Raw genomic sequence first — 17,536 nt, 5'->3', positions numbered from 1 at the left:
TATGTTAAACAAATAGTCCAGCTGCCCCCAGGACTCCTCTAGGAGACAAAGGAGAATGAACACCTTTGCTTCTAAGCTCAGGGATAGAAGCAAAGATATTCCTTCTCCACTGTCTCCTAAGCAGGGTACACAAACACACTCTTAAGCAGCAGTAAACTGCTAGCTTTACTATAGGCGTGTAAAAAGAACATGGAAAATGACACGACGCAAGTTTTATTAAAATAGTTATTTGGTTTATTAATTGACATAATGATCCTCAAAAGATTAGTTGCGTCATCTGGGAGGTCTTTACAGCTGCCAAACGCTGGCTTTCCTGACAAAGATCTCAATCTGATAATTCGTTGCTCCCCAATATATAGCTTTTGTCCTGCATGACATCATTACTTGTCAACCAATCCATTAACAGAGGCTGTCCTTAAATTTGGACAAAGAACTTCCTTTTAACATGAAATAAAAGTTTCAGAAATCATATTTTTGTTTACATTCATTTCTGAATATGCATAAACCTATTATTATAATATAGCCAAAGAAAACTTTAAATCTAAACCTGCTTATCTGTTTCAAGAGAGTCTGCATTTCAAAGTGTTGAAAAGTTCATGTCTCTGTTAGCACAGAAAAAAAGGGAGGGACTATATTCCCCCCTGCTCTGAAAAACTGGCAGTTTCAAGTTTCACTGACACAGACTCAGAAAACCTCAGAACCCTTCCTATGCTGAAGACTGATACAGCGTTTCTGATTCTAACTATTTCCAGATGTTGCCTCAGGATTTCTCCTTAGAGTTTCTTCAGGTTTAAACTATATAAAATATTAGAAATTGGCAGTTTCAAGTTTCAGTGACACACAGACTCAGAAAATCCCAGAACCCTTCCTATGCTGAAGACTGATACAGCGTTTCTGATTCTAACTATTTCCAGATGTTGTCTCAGGATTTCTCCTTAGAGTTTCTTCAGGTTTAAACTATATAAAATATTAGAAATTAAGTACACACCATTCTTTCACAAATCTTTCATATATCATTCATTCGAGGCCCCTTTCATCCATAGATCCACACAATATATTTCATTCATATTTAATGCAAGAAGCTTTCTCTATTATACCCCATTGGAATTTGAAATCAAGCTACCCAGCTCAAGCCCATCTGATATCAATTAGACCATGAAGCTCAAGGCGGGAAATGAACAGACAGAGAAGGGACAGAGGCCGAACACAAAATGGAATAAAGCCAAGCAGAAGATACAGAAAGACAGAGAACAAAATGGAGTCATTAATATTTCTATGTATGTTACACATTACCTGATTTCCTCTATGATTCTGACCCACTTAACACCTTACACAAATAGTGAATTCCCCTTTTCCTATTCTATATATCGGTTTCCTGATCTTTTGTTTATTATCCTGACTTTTTCAAAGTTTTAAAGGTGTTTGCATGTATATAAGACCCTCTGATCAGAACTAGGAAGGTCTCTGTCACGCCCTGCTAACGCTTCTGCATAGTATGCGCCAACCCAGGCCTATTCACTCCTACAGGAGCTCAGGGGTAGATAACCTTGGTCCACAAGGGCCACAACCAGTCAGGTTTTCCAGATTTCCCTAATGATTATACATAAGATCTATTTGCATACAATGGAGGTAGTATATACAAAAAGATATCTTGCATATTTATTGAGGAAATCCTGAAAATTAGACCGGGCTGCAGCCTTCAAGGACCAAGGTTACCCACCCCTGCTCTAGTACAGTGTTTCTCAACTTCTTCAAGCCAAGTACCCCCTAAGCCTAACAAATACCAACCGAGTATCCTTGCCCAAGCTCCGCCCCAGACCCACCCAAGCTCTGCCCTATACATGTCCAAGCTCCACCCCTGACCTCACCCCCATAATAATGGTACTAATTGTAACGCAATTTCTTCCATCCATTTTTCATATACACATAAAGCACAGTTACTTACCGTAATAGGTGTTATCCAGGGACAGCAGGCAGCTATTCTCAACATGTGGGTGATGTCATTCACGGAGCCCGGATGCAGACAGCCTCGCAAGACTTGCTTGTAGAAACTAGAAGTTTCAAGTCAGCCGCACCGCGCATGCGCGAGTGCCTTCCCGCCCAGCGCAAGGCGAGTCTCCTCAGTTCAGATAGCTAGCAGAGAAGCCAAACAGGGGAGGTGGGTGGGTTGTGAGAATAGCTGCCTGCTGTCCCTGGTAAGTAACTGTGCTTTATCCCAGGATAAGCATGCAGCCTATTCTCACAAGCTAACCAGAATGGGATGGTGGGAATGTTGGCAATTTAGGAGAATAAATTTTGTAATATTCTCTGGCCAAAATGGCCATCCTGTCTGGAGAAAGTATCCACATAATAGTGAGAGGTGAAAGTATGAACCGAGGACCAAGGAGCAGCTTTGCAAATTTCCTCAATAGGTGTAGATCTGAGGAAAGCTACTGAAGCTGCCATTGCTCTGACTTTATGGGCTGTGACTCGACTCTGTAGTTGTAATCCATCCTGGGCATAGCAGAAAGAGATACAAGCAGCCATCCAGTTGGACATGGTATGCTTAGAGATTGGATGTCCCAACTTGTTTGGATCGAAGGACACAAAAAGGTGAAGAGCAGTACTATGTGGTTTGGTGCGTTCGAAATAGAAGGCCAAAGCACATTTACAGTCCAGAGTATGAAACTTCACCCTATGTATGGAAACAGGCAACGCTGCTGGTGAATGGATAGGGCTCGAAGCTGTAGATCGAAACTCGGTGGTTTGGATCAAGAAATCTCGAAGCACTCCCAAAGACTCTGCTCCTTGCATGGAGTGTGTGGATTCCTGTCGAGACACTCATAAGGAATCTACTCCTTGTATAGAGTGTGAAGGTTTCAATGGAAACACTCGCAAAGAATCTACTCCTTGCATAGAGTGTGAAGGTTTCAATGGAAACACTCGCAAAGAATCTACTCCTTGCATAGAGTGTGAAGATTTCAATCGAGACACTCGCAAAGAATCTACTCCTTGCATCAAGTGTATAGTAGCCAGACCAGACACGCGCAAAGACTCTGCTCCTTGCATAGAGTGTGAAGCTTCAGCTCGAGGCACAAGCAGGGACTCGACCTCGCAGGAGACTGCTGATTGCCCAGGCTGGATTACAGGAGGCAGAACCATATTTGCTCAATAACTGAACAAACTGCTGCTCCAACATGGTCTGGAGAGAAGCTTGCAAAGGTGGATCCGTGTCTGAAACCGGACCACTTGCTGAGGCTAAAGGCTCCAAGGTGGCAATGGTGAGGACCAGTCTGACCTGAGGGGAGCTCAGGGGAAGATAAAGCAGGTGTACTCGAGGCGAAAGACAATCCAAACGAGGACAGTCTGATGAGGCTCGAGGTCAGTGAAAGCAGGAGGACCCTCACTGGAAGGCGGTAGCACTCGAGGTCAAGGGTGTCACCGAGGAGTTCATGCTGAAGAATTTCTCCAAGAAAACTCGATAACGTTTAAGGGCTCGAGGTTGAAGAGTAGCACAGCGCTCGCACGACTTCGGATTATAGGCAGGCCCTATTCGTGAGAGAAATCGCACGCTGGCAGTGGCTACACCTCTTAAAGCCCATGACCGGCCGGGACATAGGAGGGAAGAGAGCCGCTGTGAAGTTGAAGCCAGCAGGCTGCGGTCGCGCGGCCTGGCCCGCTAGTCAGTCACTGTAAAGAAAGAAAGTAACACAGCGATTTGCGAAGAAAATAAACACAAACCGCTGTGAGAGAAGGTACGAAGTAACAAAGTTAAACGCAGAGAGTCAAAGATGGACTTCTCAGCTCCGCGGAAAACTGAGGAGACTCGCCCTGCACTGGGCGGGAAGGCACTCGCGCATGCGTGGTGCGGCTGACTCGAAACTTCTAGTTTCTACAAGCAAGTCTGCTTGCGAGGCTGTCCGCATCCGGGCTCCGTGGATGACGTCACCCATATGTGAGAATAGGCTGCCTGCTTGTCCTGGGATAATATAATCTTATTAATACATAATTGTAACCACAAAATAAAATTAAAAAAAACACAAAGCATACTGTACGCAAATGTTAATCATCATTTATATTCGAGGGGGTTCAAAAAGGTCAAGGCAGATGACTTTAAAATATGCAATCAGTAACAACTATAGAAAAATAGACAAATATAGAGCAAAATATAGACAGCAGATATAAATTCATAAAACTGACACATTTTGATCACTAAATTGAAAATAAAATTATTTTTCCTACCTTTGTTGTCTGGTGATTTCATGATTCTCTGGTTGCATTTCCTCCTGATTGTGTATCCAATATTTCTTTCTTTCTTCCTACGGACCTCATTCCCTTCCCCAATCAACATCTCTCTCTGTCCCTCCATTGAGTCCAACTTTTCTTCCTCTCTCCTCCACCCCTATTGGCAACAAGTCTCCCTCTCTCTCACTGTCCATCTGTCTTGAGAGATCCAGGCATCTCTCTACCCCCTCTACTGCCACATCCAACATTTCTCCCTCTCTCATCCCCCGGATCATGTGCAGCATTTTTCACCACTGCCCACCAGCCCCATTTCTCTTTCTATCACCCCTCTCCAACACCATGCCATATCTCTCCCTCCATCACTATATCCAACATTTCTCCCCCTTGTATCCCCTTCAATCTGTTCCTCTGGTCCCTCTCCATCACCATATCCAACATTTCTCTCTCTCATTGTTCTATTCATGCATCTCTCCCTCATTCATCTCTCTCTCTCTCCATGCCCAATTTTTCTTTCTTCCTTTCCCTATGTGCACAATCTCTCACTCACACTCATGCCCAACAATTCTCCCTTTCTATTCCCTCCCTTTATGTCCCAAGTTAGTGCCCCTTCCTCTCTCTATTCTGTGCCCCAAGTTCATGCCCTCCCCTCCCCCTCACTGCCTTCCTTTGTCCCAAAATTGAGTTGCACCACTAGGGATCACTGTCTGCCCTGCCCACACACCCCCTTCCTCCCTCCTCCGAAGCCAACCCGTCCACAGAGAAGCCTCAGGTGCCACCAGGGATCCATGCCTGCTCTCTAATGAAGACTAGATGCTGGCAGTTTAGATTATTTGGAGATGTTATCATTAGAAAAGAGAGGAGGGTACACATGAAAGAAAAAAATAAAGAGAGGACTTTACTTGCTCAGTTATCCAGGAGGATGAAACAAGAACATAAGAAAAGCCATAGCTGGGTCAGACCAAGATCCGTTGAGCCCAGCATCCTGTCTGACAATGGCCAGTCTGAGTCACAAATACCAAGCAGATCCTAATACTTAGATCTATTTTCCATTGTTCATTTCCAGGAATGCCAGCCTTATAAATTCTTATGGACTTTTCCTCCAGGAACTTGTGGCAAAGTTCAGTTGTGGATAAGGAATTGGTTATCAGATAGAAAACAGAGGGTAGGGTTAAATGGTCATTTTTCTCAATGGAAGAAAGTAAACGTGGAGTATCGCAGGGGTCTGTATTAGGACCAGTGCTATTTAACTTATTTATAATTGATCTGGAAATTGGAACGACGAGTGAAGTGATTAAATTTTCAGATGACACTAAACTGTTCAAAGTTGTTAAAATGTATGCGGATTGTGAAAAATTGCAGGTGGACCTTAGGAAATTGGAAGACTGGGCATCCAAATGGCAGATGAAATTTAATGTGGACGAATGCAAAGTGATGCACATTGGGAAGAATTACCTGAATCACAGTTACCGGATGCTAGGGTCCATCTTGGGGGTTAGCACCCAAGAAAAGGATCTGGATATCTTCGAGCAGAAGGCAATGAGAAAAAACATTTCCAAGTGAGATACTTAAGATGAGCCGTAGACATTGGTTCAAATGGAGGCTTCATCAATTGAGAAAGAACAACACTGAGATCCCAAACCACTGGAGGCGGTTTGAGAGGAGGTTTGACATTGAAAAGTCATTTCATAAATCTGTAAACCACCGGATGAGCAGAGAGGGGTTTCCCTTCAAAAGACTGATGGAAAGCAGCAATTGCACTGAGATGGATTCAGATCGATGTAGACATGGAGGCCAGAGGTGGATAAGTGCAAAAGATAATCTAGAACAGAAGATAAGGAGGAATCTTGAGGCTCCTTATCATGAGAGATGCACCACGTAGAAAATCTAGCCCATTTTTGGTGGTAGTATTATCTAGTGGCAGGCTTTCTAGAAGCCTCTAAAATGTCTCTTACAGGTTGAGAAAACTGAAGGAGTTATGTTGAGAGGTACAGGTGCTGTCAGGTGCAGAGACTGCAGGTTGGGATGAAGTAGAGATACCTGACTCTGTGTAAGCAGAGACAGAAAAACTGGTAGAAGGTATGGGTCCCTTCTGCTGAGTTGAAGGAGAAGGGAGTACCAAGGTTTTCTCGGCCACCAAGAAGCTATCAGAATCATGGTAGCATTATCGTTCTTCAACTTGACAAGAGTCTTGAGAATGAGAGGGAATGGAGGGAGTGCATACAGAAAAAAATTTGTCCATTCCAGTAGAAAAGCATCTGCCTCGAGGCGATGAGGAGAATATATCCTGGAGCAGAATTGAGGCAGTTTGTGGTTGTGGGGAGATGCAAAGAGATCTATCTGAGGCGTCCCCCCACTGTGAAAAAAATGTGATGAAGAGGTGAGGAATTGAGTATTCATTCGTGAGGTTGCAAAAGATGACTCAATTTGTCTGCCAAACAGTTTTTCACCCCTTGGATGTAGACAGCTATGAGGAAGGTGTTGTGGAGGATTGCCCAGTCCCAAACCTTCAGAGCTTCTTGACAAAGGGAGGACGATCCCATCCCCCCTGTTTGTTGACATAGTACATGGCGACTTGGTTGTTCGTCCGAATGAGGACTACCTGGTCGGATGTTGAAAAGCTTTGAGAGCACTGAAGATCGCTCTGAGTTCCAACAGATTGATGTGACACTGACGATCCATACTGGTCCAGTGGCCTTGAGTACGAAGACCATCGAGATGAGCTCCCCAAGCGTAGGTCGAGGAATCTGTTGTGATGAACTTCTGATGAGGGGGCTTTTGAAACAGCAAGCCTCTGGAGAGAATGGAAGAGAGCATCCACCAGCGGAAAGACTGTCTCAATGAAGGAGTGACTGTACTGTGTCGAGAGAAGGTTGCAAGCCTGCTTCCACTGAGATGCCAGGGTCCACTGAGGAATTCTGAGGTGAAGTCTGGCAAAAGGATTCATGTGTACTGTGGAGGCCATTTGACCTAGGAGTACCATCATATATCTAGCTGAGATTGAAGAGCGGAAAGAAACTGCATGACAGAGTTGAAGAAGAGCCTCCAGATGTTGTTGAGGAAGGAATGCTCTGAGTTGGATAGTGTCCAGAACATCTCCGATGAACAGTAGATTCTGAGAGGGCTGAAGTTAGGATTTGGGAAAGTTGATTTCGAATCCCAAGCTTTGTAGGAACCATGTAGTCCATTGGGTCGCTACAATAACCCCCTGAGATGTTGAATCTTTGATGAGCCCGTCGTCTAGGTAGGGAAACACCTGAAGACCATGGTTCCTTAAAGATGCTGCTACCACAACCAGGCACTTGGTGAACACTCCAGGCAATGAAGCCAGGCCAAAGGGTAGCACTCTGTATTGGTAATGCAGATTCCCCACCCAAAATCTGAGATACTAACGGGAAGTCGGATGAATAGGGATGTGAGTATAAGCCTCCTTGAGATCCAGGTAACATAATCAATCGTTCTGATCTAAGGGGGTATAGGGATGCCAGCGACAACATGCAAAATTTTTCTTTGACTAAAAATTGTTGAGAGCCCTGAGATCCAAAATGGGTCTCAGATCGCTCGTCTTCTTCAGAACTAGGACGTAACGGAAGTAAAACCCCCTGCTCTGCTGTTCCAAGGAAACTTCCTCGATGGCACAGAGATGAAGCAGAGCTCGAGCTTCCTGAAGAAGAAGGGCGGTCTGGGATGGATTGGAAGGATACTCTCTTGGAGGAAGCTCTGGTGGAACTTGAGTGAAAAGAAGAGAGTATCCTTCCCTGATTATTGACAGCATCCAGAGGTCGGATGTAATAGTCTCCCATCGGTGGTAAAAATGATGGAGACGACCTCCTATGGGGGGAAGGAAGGACAGAGACAGAACAATGGAGGTTATGCTTTGTTTTAGACAGTCAAAAAGGCTGTGAAGCCTTAGGTGCAGCAGAAGGCTGAGGTTTCTGTTGCTGCGGTTTCTTGGAAGGAGCTCGAGTGCAAGGAGCCGCCTTTGGAGTATAACGCCTCTGGAAAACCGGAGTAGGGCGTGAAGGTTTTATAGGAGTTGATTTTGACTTTGGTCTGAAAATGGAAGCAAAAGATTTTTCATGTTCAGACAATTTCTTAGTGACAGCGTCTATGGATTCATCAAAGAGGTCATTGCCCTGACAAGGAATGTTAGCCAGACGGTACTGAAGATTAGGATCCCTGGCAATGGTGCAAAGCCAGGCCAAGCAGCGCATTGCTACAGAAAAAGCAGTGGCCCTAACCGACAGTTCAAAGATGTCATAACATGACTGGAGAAGATGCAATCTGAGTTGTGACAGAGTAGCAGTGACTTCTTGGAACTCGAAATATCTATGTTATACCAAGTTCTTCAGAAAACCTGGAAGAAGATCAATAAGGAACTTGATATAGATGGTGGCCAAACTTGTACACAGTCTTATCCTCTGTTCCAGAAGGAACTGTAGCATAGACCTTGGAAGGATGGGTTCTTTTCAAAGAGGACTCCAGAAGGAGGGATTGGTGAGATATTTGTGAATTCTCAAACCCTTTGCAATACAGAGTGCTATACCTCGAGTCCAATTTGCCTGGAACAGCAGGTATAGCATAAGGAGTCTCCAGACGTTTGAAAGCTTGAGACAAAAGCTTGTTAAGAGGAAGCTGAAGTGACTCTGCAGGAGGTTGAGGTAGATGCATGACCTCGACATACTCCTTAGAGTATTTAGAACCAGCATCTAACTGAATTTCCAGATCATTAGCCATCTGACGAAGGAAGGAGGAGAAAGACAGCTGAACTGCCAAGGCCTTGCCTCGAGCAGAGAACGAAGGCGAAGCCTCTTTGGAGAAGTGACAATCCAAAGAATATGGAGACTTGGAGGAGGCAACGAAAGCAGCTGATTCCTCAGGGTCCAGAAGTGGTGACCTTGAGCGAGGAGTTGGGGGCCTCAAAGAATTGGAAGGTCTGGAATGAGGCCTAGATGAAGAAGGCTGCTCGTTAGAAGAAGATCTGCGCCTCGATGGATGTCTCAATGAAGGCCTCGATCGGCAACGAGAGTGGTGCCTGGAAGCAGGTCTCAAGGATCGAGGAGACTTCGCCCTATGTATGGAAACAGACAACAATGCTGGTGAATGGATAGGGCTCGTTGCTGTAGATCAAAACACAGTGGTTTGGATCGAGAAAGCTCGAAGCACTCCCAAAGACTCTGCTCCTTGTATGGAGTGTGCGGATTCCTGTCGAGACACTCACAATTAATCTACTCCTTGCATAGTGTGAAGGTTCCAATCGAGACATTCGCAAAGAATCTACTCCTTGCATCGAGTGTGTATATGCCAGACCAGACACTCGCAAAGACTCTGCTCCTTGCATAGAGTGTGAAGTTTCAGCTCGAAGCACAAGCAGGGACTCGACCACGCGGGAGACTGCTGATTGCCCTGGCTGGATTACAGGAGGCATTGTCGAGGCAGAACCATATTTGCTCAATAACTGAACAAATTGCTGCTCCAACATGGTCTGGAGAAAAGCCTGCAAAGGTGGATTCGCATCTGAAACCGGACCACTTGCTGATGCTAAAGGCTCCAAGGTGGCAGTGGAGATGTGCTTGGAGGTCTTGGAAAGCTTGAGGACCACCGCAGGAACCTTCTGCTTAGGTATCTGACTGAAAGGAGCTCAGGGGAAGATAAAGCAGGTGTACTCGAAGCTAAAGACGATCTAAACACGGACAGTCTGATGAGGCTCGAGGTCGGAGTAGTGGAAGCAGGAGGACCCTCGCTGGAAGGCGGAACCGAGGAAGCACTCGAGGTTGAGGGTGTCACCAAGGAGTTCATGTTGAAGAGTTTTTCCATTAAAACTTGACAACGTTTAAGGGCTTGAGGTTGATGAGTAGCACAGCGCTCGCACGACTTCGGATTGTGGGCAGGCCCAAGGCACTTTAGGCACCAGCGGAGAGGGTCCATGAGAGAAATCGCACGTTGGCACTGGCTACACGTTTTGAAGCCCGTGACTGGCTGGGACATAGGAGGGAAGATAGCCGCTGCGAAGTCGAAGCCTGCAGTCTTTTTTTTTTTTAAAAAAAGGAAACTAAAAGAAAGTAACACAGCGATTCGTGGCAAATAAAGAACACAAACCGCGGTGAGAGAAGGCACGAAGCGAACGAAGTTCAACGCAGAGTGTCAAAGTACAGACTTCTCGGCTCCGCGGAAAACTGAGAACTGAGGAGACTCGCCCTGTGCTGGGGAGGAAGGCACTTGCGCACACACGGTGCGGCTGTCTCGAAACTTCTACGTTTCTTCAAGCAAGTCTGCTTGCGAAGCTGTCCGCACCGGGCTCCGTGGATGACGTCACCCATATGTTGAGAATATCTGCCTACTTGTCCTGGGATAATCAAGTATTCAGTAGTTTGTTTACTCCCACACTGCAAGGAAAAGTGGTAATGGATTGTCTATTTCATATGCTAAAAGTATTTTGTTGATGGAAATTGCTGCTTCCTACCTTTCCTTAAAAGGAGGTGCTTCTTGTCAGGTTGGTGTTACAGACCACTGTATTTAACATTTTTTTAGTGCACTCCAGACTTTCAGCAGCTGCACGGGATGATGTCTTTCAGATCATGGTGGAATTAGCCATCTCTTTTCTTAACTTAAATAGTAACATAGTAAGTCACAGCAGATAAAGACCTGTGTGGTAAATCCAGTCTGCCCAATAGTTACATTCATTTTTGAAGCAATGTTAAACCAACATTCCAATAATTATTCATTTTACTTGCTAAGTTTCACTATAAGATGTTTTTTCCCCTTCTCCCTCAAGATAGGCAAAACTTGTACTCAGCCTATATGAGGGAGGTAAAAATGTGCATTCTTGCTACTGATCCATATTGCTGCACACAAGACACAGGCTGTAAAAGTCCATTCAGCATTGGCCACACTGCCCCACCGCTGGAGTTGCCGTCCAAGCTAACTCCAGTCTACCCCGATCCATCTTGCCACATACTGGACCCAGACCATAGAAGTTCTTCCATCATCGGCTTCACAGCTGGGACTGCCATTTAAGCACCATTTTTGCACACTTCTGCTCATCATAAATGAAGTTATAGAAAGATGGAGGCAGATTAATACCTCTACAATATATAATTTCCCTTATGATCTTGCTTAATCCAGTGACTGGCTTGCCCGGAACGTCCTCTCTGATGTCAGAATTGACGTTGGAAAGAAGATGTATTGTTGGCAGCGATCAGCAGCAGCAACGGGGAGGTGAGATTGCAGCGGCGCAGACCGGGGGAAAGGAAGGAGAGATATGCTTTATTTTTTTCCCCGCGGCAGGGAGAGAAGAATGTAGGCAGGCAAGCTGGCTGGCTTTAGCGCGGCAGGGAGGGAGGGAGGGAGATAGGTAGGCAGGCAGGCTGGCTTTGGGGGTGGACAAAATCTGGAAGGCAGTGGGAGGACATAAGAAGGAGACACTGGGGGCACTAAGAACACGGGAAGGAGGCACTGAGGCACCAAGGACACAGGATGGGGGCACTGGGGGCACTAAGGACACGGGAAGGAGGGATTGTTGGGCCTGAGTGCAGAAAGAAAGAAATGAAAGAAAGGATACACAGTCAACTAATAGATGTCCCCTTTTGATGAAAAAAATAAATGGTCACGTTACCTCTGACTTACTTTCTCTGCAGCAGAGTCGGCAGCCATGCTGAGGTGCAGGAAGGTCCCGCGATGACTCGTCTGCCGGCTCTGCTCCAGAAGAAGTAAGTTACATCGGAGGGGGTGGACCCGGCAGACGCAGTCATTGTGGGACTTTGCCACAACTCCCTGCATCTGCCGGGTCCACCCCCTCCGACGTAACTTACTTCTTCCGGAGCAGAGCCAGCAGATGAGTCATCGCGGTAGCTGCCGAGTCCGCTCCAGAACAAGTACGTCGGAGTGGGGTGCACTGGCAGCCGGCAGCTATAGTCATCATGGGACCTTGCTGCATGAAGGGAGAGAAAAGAGCAGGACTGCTGGAATGGAAGAGTGGTGGAGGGAAAGAAAGGGGGCAGGGTGGTATGGAAGGGTGGTGCTGATGGAATTGATGTACAGAGAAAGGAGAGAGACATAAGGGGGAAGGATATTGGAGGGAAAGAAAGGGGGCAGATGCTAATTGAAGAGGGGTGGATGGAGAAAGAAAGGGCAGACACTGGATGGTAGTGGGGAGCCTATGCTGGATGGAAGTGCAGATGGGAGAGATAAGGGAGCAAATGCAGGAAGGATATGGGAGGAGAGAAAGAGGGGAGCAGACGCTGGATGGAAGTGTACAGAGAGAGGAGAAGGTACTAGACGGAAGGGTTGCAAAAAGGGGGTACATGATGGAAGGAGGAGATAAATAAAAGGAGGGCACATGAAGGGGAGAACAGGATTGAGTTAGGGAAACACTGGAGGGGTGAGGGAAAGAGGTGGCAAGCTTTAGGTAGACAGTAAAAAAGGATATCGATGAGAGGGTAGTAAAAACGTAATCTAGACAGAAGAAGAAAATAAATTGAAAAGGAAAATGAGGGAAAAAAGGCAAAAAGATTGCAGAGGAGAGGTGTGGGAGAGGGAAGTAGAGGAGAGAGATGCCAGACCAATGGAGGTGAAAGGAGAGATGGAAGGGGGAGGCATTCAGTTTCTGGAAGGGGCATAGAAGGAGAGAAGATGCCATATAGGGGAAGAGAGACAGCAGATAGTGGATGGAAGGAAGAGAGTTACAAGAAGATGAGGAAAGCAGAAACCACAAAGACAAAGGTAGAAAAAAATTTTCTATTTATTTATTGCTTTAGGAGACATGCGTCACTGTTTCTGTGATGTTGCATTGTATGCAGAGTCCAGCATCTTACTGGTTTAATTTAACCTTTGTCTATGTATTTCTATTTTATCCCCCCTTTTACAAAACTGTGGAGCGTTTTTTTAGCGCCAGCCGTGGTGGTAGCAGCTCTGATGCTCAGAATCTATGAGCGTCAGAGCTGTTACCACTATGGCTAAAATCCACACTACAGTTTTGTAAAAGAGGGAGGGGTTAGTTTGTGATTACATATTCCATACTAGGCGAAGGTGTTTTCTGTGTGTTCAAAAGACATGGTTTTCTGTTAGGATTGACGGTGTAGGATTGATCTGTACTAGTCTGGCTTTTTAGTTTTACAATGGGTGTATTGATGTTGTACTGCTCACTGCAGTATGTAAGATGCTGCCTTTTCCTAGGTACTCATGTGTGACGTGTGGCTTGTTACTAAAAATCATGTTTTTTGTACAGATGGGGGGATGTCAAAAAATGATGGGCCCTGGGTGTCACTTATGCTAGGTACAATGCTAGGTACACCACTGCACTCCCACAAAACCAATATTTTCCTATATGAATCCTCCAGTACAATTTTTTGAGGTAAGTATATTTCAATCTGAATCCTTGAATATGAAAGTTTCTACATTAATAGTTTACTAAAATTTAAGTCATCATATATAGCAGTGTTTAAGTTTATTTGTAAGTCTTCCCTCCCCCTTTTTTTTGATTCTACGTTTCTTGATTTGATTCTACATTTTTTATTTTTTAGCATTCTTAGTTTTTATTGTTTTGCTGTTAAGCTGATGCTTTTGTTGTTGTACTGAATTGATTGTTTTTGGTTGCCCCAGCTATCAAGTTAATGTGTACAGAGGTTTAAAATGCTAGGTGTGTGGTAATCATGTGCATTTTTGTCTGTTGTAGGCATTTTTGACTGCAATGAAATAGGCAGACTGGAATTGCTCCAGTCTTAACCTTCGGGACTGATTCTCTGAGGAAGCGATGGGCGAAATGGGCCCATTAGAATCGGCATTATAACATAAGTGGCCTTGGCAGCTGATATTACTTACAGTTTTTTATTAAAAAAGCATTGAAATTGTATATAAATTTTTTAAAATAAAATATTTTAAAAGTATTAAACAAAATTAAAACTCTTTTGCACTATTGCAATTTTGCACATTTAAATATTTATGGAGGAGGATCAATGATTAGATTATGGTTGCCTCTAGCTGAACAGCTGTTTCAGCTATTTGTACACATTAGGTCTGAGGTCCTTTCTCCAAAATCCTTGGGGCTGCTTCATTAAGAAGCAATTTTTATTATTATTCTTTCTTATCATTTTTTCTAAAAGACAATAAGATCCACTTTTAGTTCTAAATTGCTATTTTGGATTGTAGAATCTTGATTTTTTAGCTTGTTTGTGTTTACTTATCCATGACTCAAGTCAGAACACAAGTAAAGTAAAGGGATTGGGACTTGTATACCGACTTTTTAGTTTTACAACCACACCCAAAACAGTTTACATACAGGTACTTCAAGCATTTTCACTGACTGTTCCAGTGGGTTCACAACCTGTCTAATGTACCCAGGGAAGTGGAGGATTAAGTGACTTACCCAGGGTCACAGGGAGCAGCATTGGTTTGAACCACAGCCTCAGGGTGCTGAGCCTGAACCTCTAACTAAGATGTCACATTCTCTTCCACAATTCAAAATCATTTTATACATATGTACATAAATATCAATAATTTTCCCAATAAAATGTGGCTATATAGCAAATAGAAACAAAGTAATGATTAACTGGAAAAAAATTATTTATTAATGCAGCAAAACAGATACAAATATTAAAATTAACTTCAAATTAGATCAGTTCAAATATGATCCTATACAAATATATAGATAGAAGTGTTTCTATACAAATTTGTAACCTTGTATAGAACACATCTACTCTGAATACACTCCATATTTACATTAAATTATCAACAATACAAACTGCATTATACTCATGACAAAAGTTCAGAGACTAAAGAAAGAGCAACAACATACACTTACCAAGTGTAGTCTGGAAATTAGGGTTTACATACTGATCTTTACTCCACTCCACCATACACTTCAAGATGGAAACTAAGCATTCCAAACCCTTCTTTCGAAGACTTAATTCCTGCAAAAGGATTCAAAACTTTGCTGTAATTTTATCTCACAATGAAAATTTTATTCTAGTTAAAATAATTTTGCTATTGCTTTCTTAGGCAGTCACGAAATCTTCAGTGACCAACTAGAAAGTCCAAAGCATGCTTGCCCTAGGGACATCAGAAATACTGGATCAAGACAGTAATTCAACATTTAATGCAATTTATTTTTCCTACCGTGTTTCCCCGAAAATAAGACCTACCTCGAAAATAAGCCCTAGCATGATTTTCAGGGTAGGTCTTAATATAAGGCCTACTCCAAAAATAAACCCTAGTTAGATCGACCCCTAAGCCCCTCCCGAATCTCCCCGACACTCCCCGACTCCATCCCTGGATTCACCGGCAGGAGCGCCTTCTCCCCACTCCCCCTCCCGCCGAACCCCTCCCATCTTTCATCTCTCCCTCCTATCCTAACCTTGCCGACCTTCCCACCGCGAGACCAGCATACCTTCCTCCAAACAGCAATGTCAACAGCACTCTACACAGGCTGCTTCACGGTCTTCTCCCTCCAGGGCATTCCCTCTGCTGCATCACTGATGATGTCATCAGCAATGCAGCACAGGGAAGGCCCCAGCGGGAGAAGGCCACGAAACAGTTTGTTTAGAGTGCTGCCAACACTGCTGTTTGGAGGGAGGTATGTTGGTCTCACAGTGGGAGGATCAGTGGGGTTTCAGGTTTATTTAAAAATTTGATATACCGCCTTATTAAAAATCATATTTATGTTCTGCTGTACAGGGGATGGGAGGGAGGGATAGAGAGATGCTGTTCAAGGGTTCTGCTGCATGGGGGAAGGGAGGGAGGGATAGAAAGATGCTGTGCAAGGGTTCTGCTGCACGGGGGATGGGAGGGAAAGATAGCAAGATGCTGTGCAAGGGTTCTGCTGCACAGGCGGATGGGAGGGAGGGAGAGATGGAAAGATGCTGCAGAGGGAAGGCACAAGGAGACGGGTCAGAAGGGAGGAAAGATACTGCACATGTGGGGGAGAAAAAGGAAAGAGGAAGAATTGGGGTGGAGGAGAGGAATAGAGAGATGATCATTGTACATGAAAAAAATAAGACATCCCCTGAAAATAAGCCCTAGTGCGTTTTTTTGGACCCAAAATTAATATGACACTGTCTTATTTTCAGGGAAACATAGTTAGCATAGTAAATGAGAGCAGACAAAGATCTTAATGGTCCATCTAGTCTGCCCTGTAATCACATGTATTACAATTTCATGATTACCGGTAAATTGACTTTTTGCTTTGTTATTTCTGAGCCAGAAAACCTAGACGTCTACCCAGTACAATCCTAAGGTTCAAACTACTGGAGTTGCCATTTAAGCACACTCCAGCCTATCCAAACCATCTCCTTTGCTGAATTCAGACTGTGAAAGTTTGCACATTCATATTATAATTTGCGATCCTCTATGTTCATCCCATGCTTTTTAAATTCTATCACAGTTTTCCGATCCACCACCTCCTTTGGGACAACAATCCAGGCATCCACCACACTCTCCATGAAAAATAATTTCATAACATTACTCTTAAGTCCTATACCTTTCAAATATTTAAATATCTCTATCATATCACCCCTATCCCTTCTCTCCTCCAGAATATACATTTTGAGGTCTAGTCTCTTCTTGGCGCAAACCCCCTAGACCAGTGTTCTTCAACCTTTTTACACCTATGGACCAGCAGAATTAAAAGAATTATTTTGTGGACCGGCAAAAATATATAAGGTGTGTGTTAAAATTAAACGTCCAATTAATGCATAAGTTTTAAACAAAAATTAGAATATAGAATACAAAGAACCAATGAGAAAGAAAGAAAAAAGAGAAAGAAGGAAAAAATATTTAAGCCCAGGCAGAAGAAACTGACTTGAAAATTGAAAAAAAGTGAGAATTACCTCTTGATATCCTATTAAGGGCCTGCTGCCTGATGTGATACCTTAAAATGCTAAATCAAAAGTACAGGATATATTTAAACAAAGCTTGTGAAAAACGCTTGTAAAAAACATTTTAAGAAGTTCCGCATGCATAAAGAGGCGGTCACAATTAGAAAACAAATCCAAAAAGGGCTTATCAAATTTGTAGAATGCTGCGGGCTTCCACCTGAGCTGAAAGATGTCGCTGCTAAATGAAACCGCATGTGAAAATGAAACTGATTTAAAGCTATTTTCCTCACACCAAAAATAAAACATCATCAGAACATGATGATGATAGTCTCAAACCTTAAAAAATTAAAAAGGATTAAAGAAAGAATGATAAACTTAAAAATATGAAATGTAAAAGAAAAAGAAAAAAGCAAAACTCCATATTTCAAAATCTTCATGGACCAGCAGGAAATTTTTGCAGACTGGCACCAGTCAGCGGACCACTGGTTGAAGAATACTGCTCTTAA

General features: G+C 43.9%; 1 protein-coding gene across 1 annotated transcript in view; it reads right to left on the bottom strand.

Annotated features, from left to right (window-relative positions):
* The window catches only part of ARFGEF1 (ADP ribosylation factor guanine nucleotide exchange factor 1), a 382,919-nt gene that overhangs the window by 196,767 nt on the left and 168,616 nt on the right, over positions 1 to 17,536 (bottom strand). Inside the window, exon 13 of the mRNA XM_033933351.1 lies at positions 15,020 to 15,128. Within this exon, the coding sequence (XP_033789242.1) occupies positions 15,020 to 15,128 (109 nt within the window). The remainder of the gene's footprint in view (positions 1 to 15,019; positions 15,129 to 17,536) is intronic.

This window comes from Geotrypetes seraphini, chromosome 2, assembly GCF_902459505.1.
Source record: "Geotrypetes seraphini chromosome 2, aGeoSer1.1, whole genome shotgun sequence".
Lineage (NCBI taxonomy): Eukaryota > Metazoa > Chordata > Amphibia > Gymnophiona > Dermophiidae > Geotrypetes > Geotrypetes seraphini.
The sequence above is the reverse complement of the archived record's forward strand: the minus strand, read 5'-3'. Positions and strand labels throughout refer to the sequence as shown.